This window comes from Vulpes lagopus, chromosome 20, assembly GCF_018345385.1.
Source record: "Vulpes lagopus strain Blue_001 chromosome 20, ASM1834538v1, whole genome shotgun sequence".
Classification (NCBI taxonomy): Eukaryota; Metazoa; Chordata; class Mammalia; order Carnivora; family Canidae; genus Vulpes; species Vulpes lagopus.
Genome location: NC_054843.1, coordinates 2,294,297 through 2,313,507, shown reverse-complemented (window position 1 = coordinate 2,313,507; position 19,211 = coordinate 2,294,297). Strand labels below are relative to the sequence as shown.

The window sequence follows — 19,211 nt, the reverse complement described above, 5'->3', positions numbered from 1 at the left end:
AGTAGTCCAGTTTCCTTCTTCTGCATGTGGCTATCCAGTTTTCCCAACACTCATTTGTTGAGGAGACTGGTTTTTTCCCCCCAGTGGATATTCTTTCCTGCTCTGTCGAAGATTAACTGACCATATAGTTGTGGGTTCATTTCTGGGTTTTCTATTCTGTTCTATTGATCTATATGTCTATTTTTGTGCCAATACCATCCTGTCTTGATGACTACAGTTTTGAAATATAACTGTAAGTCAGAATTGTTATGGTTCCTACTTTGTTCTTTTTTTTTTTCTCAAGGTTGCTCTGGCTATTCGGGGTCTTTTGGAAAATTTGTGGTTCCATACAAATTTTAGGATTGTTTTTTATAGATCTGTGAAAAAATTCTGTGATAGCCTATATAGAAAACCTGAAAGACTCCACCAAAAAACTGCTAGAACTAATAAACAAATTCAGTAAAGTCACAGGATACAAAATCAATGTGCAGAAATTTGCTGCATTTCTATACACCAATAATGAAGCAGCAGAAAAAGAAATTAAGGAATCAATTCCATTTACAGTTGCACAAAAACAATAAAATACCTAGGCATAAATCTAACCAAAGAGAGGAAACACTTGTATTCTGAAAACCATAAAACACTTATGAAAGAAACTGGGATGACACGAAGAAATGGAAAGGCATTCGGTGCTCATGGATTGGAAGAACAAATATTGTTAATATGTCTATACCGCCCAAGCAATCTACACATTTAATGCAATACCTATCAAAATACCATCTGTATATAAACTTTTTTTTTAAAAGAATCCTTGTTTTAGAAGGCAGAGGATCTATCTGACAGCTAACCCAAGGTCTCTACTGTTACTGCCTACTCCTCCCATAGGACAGAAGCTTGGTATTGGCGATGCACAAGCCTCCACAACCTCTGTGAAGCAGCACTTTAATAAAGTACCACCAGAGTAAGTAATTTCCCAGTAAAATTCACAATGCCTAAGTGAAATATAAATGCGCACTTTGCGACTCTTTGTGAGTATCCATGTAAGCCACTCCCAGGAAGAACAAACAAGGCCCAGCTGATCTTGTGTCAGGCAACAGACTGCTTTACCCGCTGGCCAACCACCTCACTGCTCCACACTAGTCAGCTACTCAAGTGGCTCAGACTCACAATCTGGCGGAATGACGAATCATATTTGTCATAGGCCTGTGTCGTCCTCTGCAAACAGCAGAGAATCCAATCATCAAGTCTGCAAATGCCATAGAAAAAAGACCTTAAAGCAATTTGAAAAGTTGGAGCAGTACAAGCCCCCTCCACCTGAAGGTGTGATGTCTGAAGCATGCCACACCGTCCTGGGAAAGGGCTGGGCTAAGTCAGGACTTGCCCCGGCCACTGTTAGAGTCTCAAGAGCCACCTCAAAGAAGTATCACAAATTTTTAAGGGATTATGAAGAAAATGTCTACACAGGATCTACCTCGTTAGGATTTCAATAGATGAAGGATAATGCCATGAAGAAAAATAAGATTTCCTCTCTTTAATAGCAGAGAATTACCCTAAGAGTAGCATAGGATAAAGCAGAGAAGAAAGAGCAACATAAACAGAGTAAAAACATAAAGAGCAAAACTCACAGTCGTGGCAATGAACCGAACCACTTCACTGACCTCAGAACAATACTACTCACTAGTATCCACCACCTCCCACTACACTAAGATAGGATTTATTAAATAGTCATTTGGCTTTATCGCTTACAGCAGTTTTATCATAGAATTCTATCATAAGAATAACTATAATCTTTGGAAGACAATTTAGGTTTTTGGAATTCTTTAATTATTGTACCAAAACAAGAGCAAGGGCTTCTCTCACTCTTAGCTTAAGGCTTCTATTTTAGCTAGATGTTAGTAAAATGATTCCAAATAATGAGTAGCTAAACTTCCAGTTTTGACTTTTTTCCATGTACAGAACTGAACAGAACATGCAAATTCATCCTGTGTTTTCTAGATCAGTCTTCTTACTCACTGATGCTTATCAGAATCGCCTGGTGGGGGGATGCTCCCCAACACACACACACCTTGTACCTATCCCACACCCACTGAATCAGATTCTCTAGAGTAAGAACCAAAGGACATTTAAAAAGCTCCTGGGAGATGTTCCTGCACACACACACCTGGCTGTAATCATCACTCTAGACACACTTCTAACAGTCACTGTGCCTAAAAAGAATTACTTACTTGTTACAATCCCAGCCAAAGCAAACACAAACTGATTTTCATCAGAATCAAGCTCCTTGACATCCCCATCCAGTGACTTCACAAAACTCTCCATTGTTTGACCGGTGATACTGAAAAACTTCAAAGCTTTATCCTGAAAGTTTGGAAAGGAAAGTATCACACCCCTGCACAAATACTCATACAATACTTTATAAGAGTACAAGCACACAAAAGGAAGACTCTGTTTTAATTACAGAAGCAGTATTTAAAAGTCTGCTCCTTCATTACAAGTTCCCATATCAAAAAGAACAGAAAAAGGAAGTTTGGAATCTGTAGAAAAATTACCCTGCAGCCTGATAGAAAGAGCAAAATAAAATATACGTGAGGGAACAGCACAAATTTATACAGTGGTGGAAGTGTTAGGGTGAGTTCACCCAAAATACTCTAGGAATATGCTAGAAAAATATGTTCTCTGTTGGTTCTTGGCATGAAATCACAGGTTTCAACCATGGGAGAATGGATTTTCAAACAAAATCTTAACAGAAACTTCAACATGTCAAGAGATGAAGGCAGTAAGCAGGCTTCTTGGGCAGTTTAAATCTTCATTACTTAGGAGAAGTCCCTCCAAGTATGCAGAACCTCTGAAGCACTCCCTGGGGTGTCAGGGTTCTAAGGAATAGCGTAAAAGCTAACACATTTACAAATGGAACAAGGCAACTTCATGGGCTGATATAAATGTACTAAGACTGGGTTGTGGTGATGATTACACAGCTCTGGAAATGAGCTAAAATCACTAAATTGTATGCTCACAGATGGGTGAATCATATGATGTGTAAATTACACCTGAATAAAGCTCAATAAATGTTAAAACACAATTTCTCCACCTAAAGTCACACACAATTATTTCTCTACGTCATAAGTAATTTATTGCTGGCCTCGTATCTGTATCTCTGTCCAAAAGCACACCCCTCTCCTAGAATGCAGCCACAAGCTCTCTGGCCCCTCTCGTCCTCTGGCACCACACTTGCCTTCCCTGCCCCCCACAGCAGGGTACTGCGTGAGCCATTCGGAGGGCCTTTCAGTTAGTCTTCCTGTCTTGTCCCCATGCCCACCCTGCTCCTACCTACCCTCACTCGAGGTCAGGACAATCTCCCTGAAGTCTCTCTTTTCACCACTCTTTTACTCAAAACCCTCAGGAATCCAGCCTTACCACCTTCCAGATAAAATCAGCAACCTAGCATCTGAGGTCTTCCAAAATCACATTCCATCCTCCTTCTGGATCATTATCTCCCCATAACTTTACCACACTAGCCCTCCACTCTCTGTCAGCAGACCTGGGCACCATCCCTAAAACTAACTTCAGGCTTCTCAGCCCATGCCCTTGATTATGCTATCTCTCCCCTCCCCATTTTCTGCCCTTGCCACCTATTCAAGTTAATCAAAGCCCATTTCAAATCTCTCTTCTTCTGGAAAGTTTCCTGAGTGTGGATGAGTGTGGATGTGTGTGTGCACTATTAATACATATGTTGAATAACACGTAACTTTAAACAAATCAAGTATTATGGTACCTGTGGGGTAACATACATAGAAGTACTTTAAACTTTGTTAAGTGTGTGTAGGTCAAGCAACGATATGGAAGCGGTACTATCTCCACAAATACCATACAGGTTCTGGGAGAGTAGGTGTCTTATTTCTTTCATTTTACGCACCCCCTAGAGCACCAGCTTACAGTGGACTCTACATACTGGTATGCCACCACTGTCTTGGTGAACGAACGTAAGACATGGATTTCATCTGTAAATGCCTTCGTACACACTGTACCCTCTGTGTCCCATAAACACTGATCAACAATATCCAGGGAGCCCAGCGGTCGTGCTTACTCCTCCCAGAATGGCTTTGACGACGTCCTCACTACTGGAGACACCCCACAAAAGGGTGCAGGCTGCTGCTCCCATTTCTGTACAGTATTCTGCTTGTTGCAGGAGCTGCTGCTTTGCTTCATTCAGCTGCTGTCGAAGAGCAAGTTTCTCCTAAAATCAAAACAAAATGAAATCAACAAAATGAACAGCATTCAACTTTAAAATACCTCTATTGTGTTTCTTATACAAAGATTTTTTTTTTAATGCACGTAGAATTATAGAAAACATGTTGGCAAATGAAAACTCATCCTTAGCCACAATCTATGTATTTTTTTAAACTTCAGAAGGAAAATTACACTCTCGAAAAAGAACATACTGCTGTATTAGAGTTTATAAGTATCGCCAAAGACTTGAATTCATCTTCTTCAAGTAAAATGAAACAGAAGGCACCTCAGGTCCCAAGTGGCTACACCTAGAATCAACCCCAACTGGGCCACCTGAACAAAGTAACAACCAAACACAGCAGTCCACAGAGCAACACTTGTAGTGCATGACCCTGCCACCCCCAAGTGGCTCACCCCACTGTACAGATGTCAGACGACACAGCTAACCCGGCTAGGACATTTGGGGCAAAGACAAGAAGTGCGAAGGAGGGCCTCCCAGGCATGCCGAGCACAGTCAAGCTGAGCGTCCGTGTGACAGGAAGATAGAGGCCAGCGGGGCTTCTGAAGAATATAGCTGGCAAATCCCAGCCAGGGTTCTCAACAGTGACTTGTCCTCCCGATGTTCCCTCAGACCACACAAACAATCCTAAAGGCTCGCTGCAGGCGGCTCTTGGGCAGTATGGGGATTCCTGATCCCCCACCTCCATCACTGGTTGCACTACTCTTGTTACCTGAAGTTCCCTTAAAAGGTGAGAGCATTTCCTTACTTAACAAGAGATAAACTTAAGAAATACAGAAACCTGGGGCGCCTCATTGGCTCAGATGGCTGGGCATCTGACGTGATTTTGGCTCAGGTCATGATCTCAGGGTGGCGGGATAGAGCCCTACATCAGGCTCCAACGCTCACTGGGGAACCTGCTTCTCTTGTCCTCTGCCCCTCCTCCCCCCCATTCATGTACACACACACTCACTCAAATTAATGAAGACATCTTTAAAAAAAAAAAAAAGAAATATAGAAATCTACTTAAATTCATTTATACCAAAGTAAAATTAGAATCATAATAACAGTTCTCAAAGTTAAAGTATTTTATGGGCACCTGGTGGTAAAGTTGATTAAGAGTCCAACTCTTGACTTCAGCTCAAGTCGTGATCTCAGGGTTGTGGAATCGAGGCCCACATCAGGCTCTGTGCTCAGCAGGGAGTCTGCTTGATACTCTCTCCCTCTACCCCTCCCTTGTTTGCACACATGCACACACATGGTCTCTCTCTTTCTCTAATAAATAAATCTTTAAAAAGTTATAGTTTTTTTTAAGTTATATTTTTTTAGATGTTTTCGTTTTTTCTTTTAGAGAGGTGAGTGCAGGACAACTAGGGGGAGAAGAAAAGGAATCAGTGGGCCACAAACCAAACTTTGGTGACTTCGTAACTTGGTCTAGGGTGGCCCATTCACATCTACCCGGGGATGATGTATTTGGTATACAGAATCTCTTACACATACAGACATATATTCATACTCATTTTAGGAGAAAAGATGATCACTAATCTATGACACATGCTAATAACCATATACTCACCATATGACCCAACAATTTCACTCCTAGGTATTCCCCAAGAAAAAATAAAATATATATCCACACAAACACTTGTACATGAATGTTCACAGTAGTGTTATCCGTGAATCAAAAATTGAAAATAGCTAAATGTCTATCAACTGATGAAAGATTTTTTAAAAAGTGTTACAACAGACAGGAACAAACAATTGACACATGCTAACATGAATGAACTTCCAAAGCATTACACCAAACATAAAGGACTGCATATTGTATTTCTATATTTCCATAAAATATACAGAATAGGCAAATCTATAGAGAGAGACAGAAAGCAGATCCATGATTGCCTAGGGCTGGGCCAGGGAACAGGACTAACTACAAACAAATATGTGATGGAAATATTCTAAAAATTGGACAAAATCCAGCACTCACTTGTGAGAAAAATTCTCAGCAAACTAACAACAGAAAGGAACTTCCTCAACTTGATAAAAAGCACCTATGAAACACTACAGCTAAAATCACACTTATCTGTACAATAGGGAAAGTTACAAATGAATGGGGTTTGGGAGCACATGGGAAATCTGTATTTTCCACTCAATTTTGCAGCGAACCCAAAGGAATATAACATAAAAACAAAATCTTACCATTTGCAATGACATGGATGGAACTAGAGAATACTATACTAAGTACAATAAGTCAGTAAGAGAAAGACAAATACCATACGATCTCATTCATATGTGGAATATAAGAAACAAAACAAATGAGCAAAGCGGGCGGAAAAGAGAGAGAAGCAAACCAAGAAACAGACTTTTTTTTTTAATAAATTAATTTTTATTGGTGTTCAATTTACCAACATACAGAAAAACACTCAGTGCTCATCCCGTCAAGTGTCCCCCTCAGTGCCCGTCACCCATTCCCCCCCACCCCCCGCCCTCCCCCCCTTCCACCATCCCTAGTTTGTTTCCCAGAGTTAGGAGTCTTTAGGTTCTGTCTCCCTTCCTGATATTTCCCACACATTTCTTCTCCCTTCCCTTATATTCCCTTTCACTATTATTTATATTCCCCAAATGAATGAGAACATACACTGTTTGTCCTTCTTCGATTGACTTACTGCACTCAGCATAACACCCTCCAGTTCCGTCCACGTCGAAGCAAATGGTGGGTATTTGTCATTTCTAATGGCTGAGGAATATTCCATTGTAGAAACAAACTCTTAACTACAGAAAACACACTGCTGGTCACAAAAGGGGGGGTGGGAGGGAGGCTAGGTGAAATGGGTGATGAAGATTAAGGAGTGCACTTGTCATGATGAGCACCAGTGATATATGGAAATGTTAAATCACTCTACTGTACACCTGATACACTAAGATAATGCTGTATGTAACTAACTGGAATTTCAGTTAAATTCTTTTTTTAGGGATCCCTGGGTGGCGCAGCGGTTTGGCGCCTGCCTTTGGCCCAGGGCGCGATCCTGGAGACCCGGGATCGAATCCCACATCAGGCTCCCGGTGCATGGAGCCTGCTTCTCCCTCCGCCTGTGTCTCTGCCTCTCCCTCTCTCTCTGTGACTATCATAAATAAATAAAAATTTAAAAAATAAAATAAAATAAATAAATTCTTTTTTTAAAAAGGGCTTTTTTTTTTTTTTTTTTAATCATACTTACTGGTAAAAGACTGCTTTCCCCCATGATCAGGAACAAGGCAAGATTGTCTGTTCTTGCCACTCTTACTTAACACGGTACCAGAAGTTCCAGACAGTGTAATCACACAAAAGAAAGAAACAAAAGGTAGAGAGAGTAGAAGGAAGAACTAGAACTGTCTCTACTTGCAGATGACATGATTGTCTATATTAAAAAAATCTCAGGGGAAAAAAAAAAAATCTCAGGGAATCCAAAAAAAACTCCCAGACCTCATGCATGAGTTCAGCCAGGTCACATGTTATAAGATCAACACACAAAAAGCAATCACATTTCTATATGCTAACAACCAAAAAGTGGAAACTACAATTTAAAACACCATTTAAAAGTGTTCCAAAGAAAACAAAACGCATCCCGGCTGCTGGGCCCATGTGTCCTGTGGCCAGTCTGCAGACCATGCTGAGTCAGTGCTGCTAGGCCTAAGCCTCGCCAAGACTCTCACCACCATCCACCCAGCTCGGCCCCAAGATGCTGGTGGACCTCAGAAGGCAGCCTGGGCCCCTGAGCCCACAGGAGGTAGAGGAGCAGCTGCAGCATCCACTGCAGGTCAAATACAGCAGGGCCAAGGTTGGTACACTGCGCAACGTACTGACGCCCACCCAGGTTAAGAACCAGCCCATCAGTATTGCACGGGATAGCCTTGATCCAGGTAAATGCTGCACGTTGGTCATGACAGACTCAGAAGCTCCCAGCAGGAAGGCAATCTGCCAGGTGCCCAAACACAGGCAATGGGGCTATTTTCTGGGGTCAACACATGGGGCAACGACATGAGTAGTGGCACAGTTCTCTTCCATTACATGGGATCTGGACCTCCCAAGGCCTTCACCCTTTACTTCTGGCTGGTTTACATGCAGGATGGGCCACTGAAGTGTGATAAGGCCATTCTCAGCAAACAATATGGAGACCACTCTGGTAAATTCAAAGTGGCATCTCCCCACAAGAAGTATGAGCTCAAATCCCTGGCAGCCTGCACCTGTTATCAGGTTGAATGGGACAGCTGTGTGACCAACTCTGTGAGCAGCTGTCTGGGAAGTGGAGGGACGCCAGGAGACAGGGACAGGCAGTGCCCAGCGTGCTCTCAAGCTCAGTGATGCATGTAGATTTCTCCCCTTCCCCGCTCCCATTCTCACAGGCAAGACCTGAGCCATCAGATAGTGGTTTAGGGTGACTTTTCCTTCTGCCTGTCCTCTGTAATTCTACACGGTCACACTCCTTATGTTTTGATCAAATCTAATCCTCCATTTTGGAGGACTAGCAACCCAGAATTTAAAGAAGAAAAAATTCAGGTGAAAAGACCAGGTCTACAGTAATAGAGCAGAACATCAAAGAATCTTTAAGGGAGGTTTAAAAAAAAAAAAAAATAGATTCACTGCCTCTGTCTTTATGAGCCTGAGTCCAGAACTGTGCATAACAGCATCTTCTGGGTCACGTTTTCTCGACAGTGTCTCTCACACCACTAGCCCCCAGTGTGTTACATCTAGGACTGATTACTGGGGGCCAGCGTCTCTGGTTCCTTTAAAGAGCAGTACTGGAAACAGCAATAGGGAGAGTCGCTTTGTGGTTCAGGCGCAGCTATCTAGATAAGCTGCAGGCCTGGGTGAAAGGCGGTCAGAAATCCCCAAGCCTGCACCTCTTAAATTGATCACTCTTTACTCGTGGAAGAAAGCCAGTTTGGGGTTTCAGAAAGCTGTATTAATTCTGCTACTTGCTTATAGTTGAATAAAAATGAAAACATTGTGTAGAACCAAAAAAAGAAAGAAAGAAAATGAAAGGCTTAAGTAAAAATCTAACAAAATGTGTACAGGATCTGTGTGCTGACAATTACGAACCACTGATGAAAGAGATTAAAGACAACTTAAAGGAGTGGAAAGATGTGCTTTGTTTATGGGCTGAAAGACACGACACAGACAAGATCACAGTTCTCCCAAAACTGACCTACAGACATAGCACAATCCCCATCAAAACCTCAGCATCTTTGTAGACACAAATGAACCTATAATGAAATGTATGTGGAAAAGTAAAGGGCCTGTCTAGACCATTTGGAGGAAGAAAAAAATGGGAAGAATCTCTTTACCCAATGCTGAGGCTCACTACGTGGCCACAGTAACCATGACAGTGAGCTCTGGTAGACGAACAGGTGGAGGGGCCAGAGAACAGAACAGGCCAGGGGAATGCGCCCAACTGATCAGTCACAGAGTGCAAGAGCAGGTCCATGGAGGAGATGTCATGTCTTCCACAAAGTACAAGATCAACTGGACAAAAACAACAACAACAAAAAAAAAAACAAAGCTCATACCTTGTTCATGATCATGGAAGCAAAAATCAACAAGATTTGTTCATCCTCACCAGATTGAACATTTTTGCTCTGTGAAGACCCCATGAAGATGAAGCAACACGCTCCAGCCTGCAGAAACTATCTGTAAATCACATCTCCAATGAAGGAGTTCCATCTAGCATATATTAAAAACTCTCTAAATTCAACAGGAAAAAAGAACAATCCCATTAGAAAATGGGTAAAAGATATGAACAGATATTTTACAGAAGAGGATACACAGACAACAAAAGAGCATGTTAAAAGATCTCAACATGATTAGCCATGAGAGAAATGCAAAGTACAGTCACCATATATCTACCAGAATGGCTAAAATAAAAATGGTGATAACACCACTTGCCAGTTAGGATGTGGAAGAAATAAATCACTCATGGACTACTGGAGGAAACATAAAATAGGGCAGCCACTCTGCAAAACAACTTGGCAATTTCTTACAAAACTAAATGTGCAGGGATTCCTGGGTGGCTCGGTTGGTTGGTCTGCTGATTCTTGGTTTCAACTCAGGTCATGATCTCATGGTCATGGCTCTGGTCCCCCCATCAGGGTCTGCACTCAGCAAGGAGTCTGCTTGGGACTCTCTCTCTCTTCTGCCCTTCCCCCGGCTTGTGCCCTCTATAAAATAAATAGATAAATCTTTAAAATAAAAAAAAACTAAACATCATTAGTACACAATCCAGTGACCATACTCTTGGGCATTTATCCCAGAGAAATAAAAACATACAATCACACAAAAACTTATACACTGATGCTCACAGTACCTCTATCATAATAATGAACAACAGCAAATAACCCAAACTTCAATGGGAGAATAGTTAAATGAACGATATTTCTACACTACGGAACATTACACAGCAATAAAAAGGAACAGACCATTGATTCAAGAAAGAATTTTGATGAATTTGAGTGATAAAAGTCATTTTCATGACATTCTTAAAATATAACTTATTCTTAAAATATAAGTCATTCTTAAAATATAACTATAGAGATTAATGTGTAGCAACTATGTGTTAATAGATGAAAGAATTCAGTATCTTGAATGTGGTAGTGGTTACATGAATCCATGTATGTGATAAAACTGCACTGAACTAGGGAGCCTGGGTGGATCAGTCGGTTGAGCGTCTGACTCTTGGTTTCGGCTCAGGTCATGATCTCAGAGTTATGAGATCAGACCTGTGTTGGGCTCGGCTCCGTGCTCAGCACAGAATCTCCTCATCCATCTCCTTCTGCTCTTCCCCCCGCACCCCTGCTCCTTTTCTCCCTCATTCTCTAAAAAAATGAATAAAGGGATCCCTGGGTGGCGCAGCGGTTTAGTGCCTGCCTTTGGCCCAGGGCGCGATCCTGGAGACCTGGGATCGAATCCCACGTCGGGCTCCTGGTGCATGGAGCCTGCTTCTCCCTCTGCCTGTGTCTCTGCCTCTCTCTGTCTCTCTCTCTCTCAATCTCTCTGTGTGTGACTATCATAAATAAATAAATAATTATTTTAAAAAAATAAAATAAAATAAATAAATAAAATAAATAAATATTTTTTTAAAAACTGCACAGAACTAGTCTCTCACACACACATTCCCCCCCACACACACACACACACAGGAGAGCATCCAATACTGGTGAGATACATCACTAGATAAGACCAGTGGACCCAAATAAGCCCTGTGGGTTATACCATTGTTGGTCTCCTGGCTCTCACCATGTCCTGCAGGGATTCCAGACACCCACCACTGGGCAAACTGGGTACAGGGCACAAGGGGACTCCTGTCGATTTTTCTATACCTTCCTGTGAATCTATAATTCTTTACTTTTTTAAAGATTTATTTATTCATGAGACACATAGAGAGAGAGGCAGAAACACAGGCAGAGGGAGAAGCAGGCTCCATGCAGGGAGCCCAGTGTGGGACTCGATCCTAGGACCCCGGGATCATGCCCTGAGCCGATGGCAGACGCTCAACTGCTGAGCCACCCAGGTGCCCCTCTAAATTCTTTCTAAAAATGTTAACCAAAATCAAAATGGACTGTGAACACTGTACAACTGCGTACACTCACTAAAACAGTCAAACTTCACTTTTACAACAGATTATTCTGTTATGCAAAATATATCTTAACAAAACTGCTTTGAAAAAAGAAACAGTAACCGAGTCCTGACATGTTTACATACTTAAAATGAGTATGGATTCCTTCAAAACCCTCTGTAGTTCATCTCTGTAACTAAAATACACTATCAGTTAATTTTTTCTTTAGAAGGTTTCCTGAAATAATATACAATGTTTACAACAACTTCCCTTTTACTATCTCAAAAGTAGCAACTCTTTCCTAACAAAATCACAGATAACCATACATGGGCAGTCTTGTGCAAGTTAGTAGTTAACTCTGAAAGGTACGTGCACAAGAAAACGTGCAGAGAAGGCGAAGGCAGAGGCCAGCAGCTGAAAGACCCCCTAGAGAGCAGGGCTGAACTCGCACATCATCCAGGACAAGTTCACACAGGCGGGAAAGCCAGGTCAGACACTGTAAAAGCTCTGCTGGCAGACCCTTTGTCGAGAGCCTCGTGCGCCCTCACAGTGACAGCACGGGCCTCTGGTGGTGTCACACACAGGGGAAGCCGGGCCCTTTCTCCTCTGGAGTTCAGAGGCTGCCCCTCCAGGAAGACCCACTCTCCCGGCCAGCCCCCGCGCCCACAGCAAGGCCCAGCTGGCCTCCCCTGATCTGATTCCACCACTGCTGGGGAAACATCTCAACTAAGCAGAGAATCAAGCTTTCCTTGCCCGATGGCCATTCTCCCGGGGTTCGGGGTGGCTGCTCATCCAGCACACTTATTTATGATTTTGAGTCCACACTTTGTTTTCTCCTCTCTTCATACATACTGGATCCAGTAACTTCTGTCTTTCCCAATGACTTACTTCTACGCATACTGTAGTACTTACTAGCAGTGCTCTAATTTGGGATCTAGCCCCTGCATTCTTTCCTGGTTCCTCAAGTCTAAAATAAGCCTCCAGAGTCCAGCCTCATGAGCTGTAGAGATCTGGACGGAGACCACAGAAAAGGCTACGGAAAAGGCAGCTGTCAGTTCTCTACAACAAGAAGAGATGTGGCCTTGTAACAGCAGACTTGAAAGGGCTCCCATCAGTATTAAATTGGCAGGACAATTAAACAGGAAACGTGACTGGAAATAGGAAATAGTTTAACCTAAAATATTCCCACATTTTAACTAAGGTCAAATTGTCAGGGCAAAAACACACCACTGATCTGACACTAACTTCACCAGGGCCATTTCATCCTCTATACTGGCACTTTACCAGAATGGCTTATTTTTTTTAGATTTTATTTATTAGTGAGTGAGTAAGGGGGAAGGGACAGCGAGAGGGAGAGAGATGAAATCTCAAGCCGATTCCACGCTGAGCAGGGAGCCTGACGCAGGGCTCAGTCGCACAACCCTGAGATCACAACCTGAGCCAAAATCACGAGTCAGATACTCAACTCACTGAGCCACCCAAGTGCCCCATGAATGGTGCATTTTTAAGCATTGCCTCTAAAATGTCCACAAAACATGCATTTTTCCTATGCTTATCTACTAAAAAAAAAAAAAAAAAAAAAAAAGGAAATCTAAGATTCTGTCCAATTAAATTTTAACCTTAACAAGGACATCTCAGCAAATTCAGGAAGTACAGAACCTAACAAGTGCATTGTTAACTTTTATCAGATCCTTCCTGTCTGTTGGTCAACTTCTTTCAGACCATGAAACTTTTAGGCCCAGACAAATTAGCCACCGTCATCTTAAATTATTGTGATCTAAACATACAACAAAGCTAAAATTTCAACTTTGATTATGTGACTGACATTCAACCTAACTCAGTTTTGAGACCGAAACTCTTTCCCTGACCTTTCCTTCTTGCTCAATGTTAAAGTCCATACAAAACCCACCAGTCCTGGAAAACCTCCATAGCAGCCACAGATATTCAGAATTCCTTCACATGAGGCAGCAGTGGACCTGTGACCAGCTACCTAACCTCCTTGAGGCTAACAGTGCCTCTGACTCTGCTGTGCTAGGAGACGCACAGGAGATGTTCGATGCACAGCCAGTGGCTGGCCACCTGCCAGCACACAGGAAACGACAGATACCAGCTACTGTTACTAGTACTGTTAGTGTTTTACTACTTCAAAATAAAAAATACACACAACCTGACTTTTATCAGAAGTGATAGGATAGTTCTAGCTTTACAGAAGAGAAGGGGAAATCATTTATTCTATAGAAAAAGAATGTGTAATTTTTTTAAAGATTTATTTATTTATTCATGATAGACACACAGAGAGAGAGAGAGAGAGAGAGAGAGAGAGAGAGAGGCAGAGACACAGGCAGAGGGAGAAACAGGCTCCATGCAGGGAGCCCAACAAGGGACTCGATCCCGGGACTCCAGGACCACGCCCTGGGCTGAAGGCAGGCACCAAACCACTGAGCCACCCAGGGATACCCAAGAATGTGTAATTTTTAAGAAATACTATTAGTAAAAAAAAAAAAAAAAAAAAGAAATACTATTAGTCTCGCCAAATATTAAAACACATTAGGTGTTTCTTAAAGATTAGTAAATGATCCCCTAGGTTTATTACAAATATTTCCAGTTAATACATCTCTGATTATAAATTATTAAGTGCATTTTTCAGAATTCTTATTATACTATGATTTTTAATGTTCTGAAGTGGTCTTTTAGACATAAAAATTAGAGTCATCTGTGTGGTTAAGTTGGTTGAGTGTCCAAGTCTTGATTTCGGCTCAGGTCATGAACTCTGGGACCTTGAGAATGAGCCCTGCATCTGGCTCCATGCTCAGTGAGGAGTCTGCTTCTCTTTCTCTCTCTTACTCCGTCCCTCCCTTCCCTCCTCAGCCCCTGGCCCCCCACTTAGACACATGTGAGTACTCTGTCAAATAGATAAATATTTTTTAAAAAATTTTTAAGCTGGGGCACCTGGGTGGCTCAGTGGTTGAGCATCTGCCTTCAGCTCAGGTCATGATCCCAGCTTCTTCCTCTGTCTCTGTCTCTGCCTCTCTCTGTCTCTCATGAAAAAATAAAATCTTAAAAAAAAAAAAACCTTTTTTTAAAGTTAACAGGAAGTCATAATTACAAGCCTACCCAGTAAATATTCTCCATATTAAATGGTCATAAAATCCAAATGTTCGACTATTTTCCAGCCCTTATTATTTTTTAAGATTTATTTTAGAAAGCGCACATGTATGCACACGCACAAGAACACCAGGAGGGGGAGGGGCAAGGGGAGAAGGAGAATCTCAAGCAAACTCCCCACGGAGTATGGAGCCCAACGCAGGGATCAATCTCAGGACCCTGAAATTGTGACCTGAGCTGAAATCAAGAGTTCGACACTTACTGACTGAGCCACCCAGGCGCCCCCAGAATTACATACATTTTAAAATACGATCTCTTGAGGCTTAAGGGCTAGGAGGGCTGCCGGCCACTCGGCTCTGTGGGGGAGCAGCCCGGACACTGGCATGCTAGCATCGTACCTTCTTGTCTCTCATGCTGTCAGCCTGCAAGGTCTCTAGGCGGGCTTTGAAGTGCTCACAATCCATTCTCAGTTGCTCTAACTCTTGCTCTTTCCTTTCCAGGTCTAGAAGAAGAGAGACACAACAACACTCAGCATTTCAGACCATGAATGTCCTCTAAGAATCCAATGAGCCAAATCTCTCAAGAAAATGGGCATGGGCTGCTCAGGTGTGATTATTCACAGAACCAGTCCTTCAATGACCAATATTCTAAAAGTTCTGCTCTTCAGGTTTTTGCCAGTTTCTAGCCCATACCCAAAGGCACTTTTCTTGTTGTTGTTTTCAGTCTTATGTTTTTAAGCCCTGATTTTACTGCCAAACTCGTACTGGAGGCTCTAAGAAAGTGGGTTACGTAAGGGACTGACGGCAGGGCTGAGAAACCCGACTGTCTCGTGGCACAGACTTGTATCTGCTCCATAAAAAGCAGAAGGCAGCTCGGTGAGTAGACGGTGCCAGCCAGGGCTGATTCACAGTGCTCGTCTCACCAACTGGCAGACTGACTCAGGAGGAAGAGCCGCAGCGGCCGTCAATGGAGGGGCGGAAGCAATGGTGATCAGACAAGAGAAGGCCGCGGTGAAGGCGGGCAACCGTGGCAACTCCCCACCACGTTCATTTAGGTGGTGATTCAAATAGCCAACAAAATCCCCAAAACATCCACGTTAGTAAGTCTGGAATCACAGGTATGGTCAACTTTAAAGAAAAGATATTATGGTGCAGAAATACTGACATTTAAAAAGCAAAGTAATGAAGTGCCTTGACCTCAGGAACTAAGAAATCATCAGTGTCTATGCTAACACGTACCCGGATCTGAGGAGGCATACAGCACTCGGAGCTAATGCAGCAGTGCTTGTGGACACTGACTCCCAAATGTTAGTCTGCCAGTATCCCCTACAGGGCTGGTTCAACACAGGCTGCGCCCGCCCCCCCGCCCCCGCCAGCGTCAGAGTCTCCGATTCAGTAGGCCTGAGGTGGGCCTGAAGAATCTGCCCTTCCAGCAAGCTCGCAGGTGGGGCAGATGCTGCTGGTCTGGGATAGACTCTGAGAAAGACGGCTTCAGGGCCACAGCCTGGTCTCTGGTCATTAACAAAATGAAAACAACACGCAACTAGTGAGAGCCAGTGAGGGAGCCCAGCCACAGGAACCTGGGGACAGAGACAGCAGGTGGTGGGAGGCAGCAGGCAGCGGCCTGAAAACTGGCGCCCCCCTCCACCCGGGGAGGAGATGGCAGGACAGCGCTCCCTCCAGGGAAGTGCGGACAAGCCCAGGGGGTGGCTTGGCGGCCCAGGGCTCTGAGAAGGCAGGGGACTGCCAAGGACAGCAGGGGCATCCCCAAAGCGCGGGAGAAATGAAGGGAGTCAGCAGTTTCCAGGCACCCTTTGCCCTAGAGGGAAGATTAGCACCTAAAGCCAAATATTCGGTTACAGATTATGAAACTGGCTGGCACAACTTGTCTTAAACGGTGTTTCTCAGAAACCATGTAAAGTGGGACTATTTTTTTCTAGCTCAAATCAGTTCTCCTCTCTGCCCCTTCCTCCTACAATGCATCACGCCACAACAGGACTCTCCTGGAAGTCTGTGCTCTGCGCTGCAAATCCTGGCCACCCAAGAAATCAACTGTCAGTCAAGTGCTAGGCTCTAGAAGCTACACAGTTGCCTTCTGTGACAGTGTTAAATGAAAACTTATGTCATTTATAATTATGAATGAACTATGAAATGCATATGCTCATAAAAAGAAACAAAATGAAAAGAACTAAAATAAATCGGTACAAACTTTTTCTTCGCAGTTCACTCTTAAATTCTCTTGTATCATCAAGCTGTACGTCACTCAAAGGTGGCAAAGATAGAAAATTACATCTCTACAGGCCTTACGACGTATAAACACACATGGGAATTCATCCTGGCCCCACAGATTTTCCTTAGGGTAACCTCACAGTCTCTGGCCCTGTGTAGCCGTATATCCATAGGCTACCATAACAAGGGGACGGGGTCAAACGTTCTACTCCCCCACGGGCACCCCACAGAATTCAAAGTCAGCATGGTGGGGGGAATGCCACACCCGCCCACCCGGGCACCGGAGGTGGCAGGTGGCTTTCAGCTGTACAAGGCCGCCACCTCGTGGCCAGATGGGAGCACGGCTGCCTTCTCCCAACCAAACCCTCACCCTGCTTTTTCAGCGTGGCCCCCCCGCAGTGCCAACAGCCCTGAACAAACCCCACAAGGGCAGGTATTTTCATGTTTCATTTTCTGATACATCCCAAATCCCTACAACGGTACATGGAATTTTATAAATATTTGTTACACAAATGAATTTTACTTCTCTGTAAGTTCCTTCTGCTAATCCTTGAAGAGAGAAAAATATACAGCCACTTTGATTATATGTCTCATCCTCATAATGAGAATATACCACTTCTATGATTTTTTTATTTTAAAAACCAGGGACAGAAAGAATATGGACAGTGAACGATACATTATCTTACCCAGCTTCGATGTCAGAATAGGGAAGAAGCTGCCATCCAGCCTAGGCTGTCTTGTAACTACTAATCTTTAGCATTCATAAGGAAGGAAATCTCCCTGTAACTGTTAACTGAATGAAATGGCGGCTAAGACAGACTACTAATACACAGAAATAATCTACATCACAGGCCACTTCTGAAATTCACAATCCTTTTTTGATAGTTTTTTTTTAAGATTTTATTTATTTATTTATTCATGAGAGACAGAGAAAGAGAGAGAGAGAGAGAGGCAGAGACACAGGTAGGGGGAGAAGCAGGCTCCATGCAGGGAGCCCGACGTGGGACTCGATCCCAGATCTCCAGGATCACACGCTGGGCTGAAGGTGGCGCTAAACCACTGAGCCACAGGAGCTGCCCTGGTAGTTTTAATACCATGAGAAAGGCTGTATCTCTCACTGCTTAACTTATCCACGGGAAGGGTGCAGAGAACTATTACCAGCAAGAGGGAGAGCTACAAATGAAAAGCAGCATTTCTGAAACCCTGAGCAAAGAAACGTAAAGCATACATAAGGGATCAATTTCTCTACCCTTTAGCACCTGGCATGCTTAAAATAAGAATAAACTTACACTTGTTGTTTCATGTTAATATGAAAGTATCGTTTTTGACCAAAACAGCTAAAAGTCTCAAACCCAAAATAAAGTCTTTCATAGCTAACCTCTCCCTTCCTAGCACTCCATAATAGGTTTAGAAAAGAATTCACGATTAGCTGCTAATGGAGCCCATCTTTACTGTGAACTGAGATCTGGAGGGTATGTAACAAAGCACCACAGACTGGACAGCTGACAACAGAAACATCCTGTCCCCCAGTTCTGGAGGCTGTGGGCCCGAGACCAAGGTGTCAGCAGGCCCACGCTCCCTCCGAAACCTGTAGGCGAGGGTCCTTCCCTGCCTCCTCCACCTTTCAGGAGCCTAGATCTTCCAGAGTTCCCATCTGCCTCCACTGTCACTGGGCCTTCTCCTGGTCCCTTCATATCAGCTTACCTATACACGTGTGCTCTATGTCCAAATATACCCGTTTACAAGGACACCAGTCATACTGGATCACGGCTCACCCTAAAGACTTCATTTTAACTTAATCAGCCTGTCAACAATATACATACCTAAAGTAAAAAAAAAAAATGGGGGAAAAAAAGTGAAAAAAATGAGAATATTTCAGGATTCATTAAAAAAAAAAAAACAACACCTTCAGTTAAAGAGCTTAAGTGCATTTGAAATCCTACCCACTATAAGCCAGCCAAACAACACTTTAATTAGCTGTCAAACTTTTAAAACAAATCAAAGGGGTTGGGGGAAACGAGTTGGAATCAGAACGTGCAAATAGCATTTTTTTCTCTCCACTGCCAAAAATCTGCTCCCCAAACCACT

At 43.1% G+C, this 19,211-nt stretch overlaps 1 protein-coding gene and 1 pseudogene across 1 annotated transcript in view; one reads left to right on the top strand and one right to left on the bottom strand.

Moving 5' to 3' along the window:
• Positions 1-19,211, bottom strand: part of LOC121479507 (heat shock transcription factor 2 binding protein) — a 106,738-nt gene that overhangs the window by 71,395 nt on the left and 16,132 nt on the right. Inside the window, exons 4-6 of the mRNA XM_041735166.1 lie at positions 15,294-15,397; positions 4,064-4,213; positions 2,205-2,337 (exon numbers count right to left, since the gene is read on the bottom strand). Of these exons, the coding sequence (XP_041591100.1) occupies positions 2,205-2,337; positions 4,064-4,213; positions 15,294-15,397 (387 nt within the window). The remainder of the gene's footprint in view (positions 1-2,204; positions 2,338-4,063; positions 4,214-15,293; positions 15,398-19,211) is intronic.
• Positions 7,921-8,620, top strand: LOC121479428 (annotated as a pseudogene).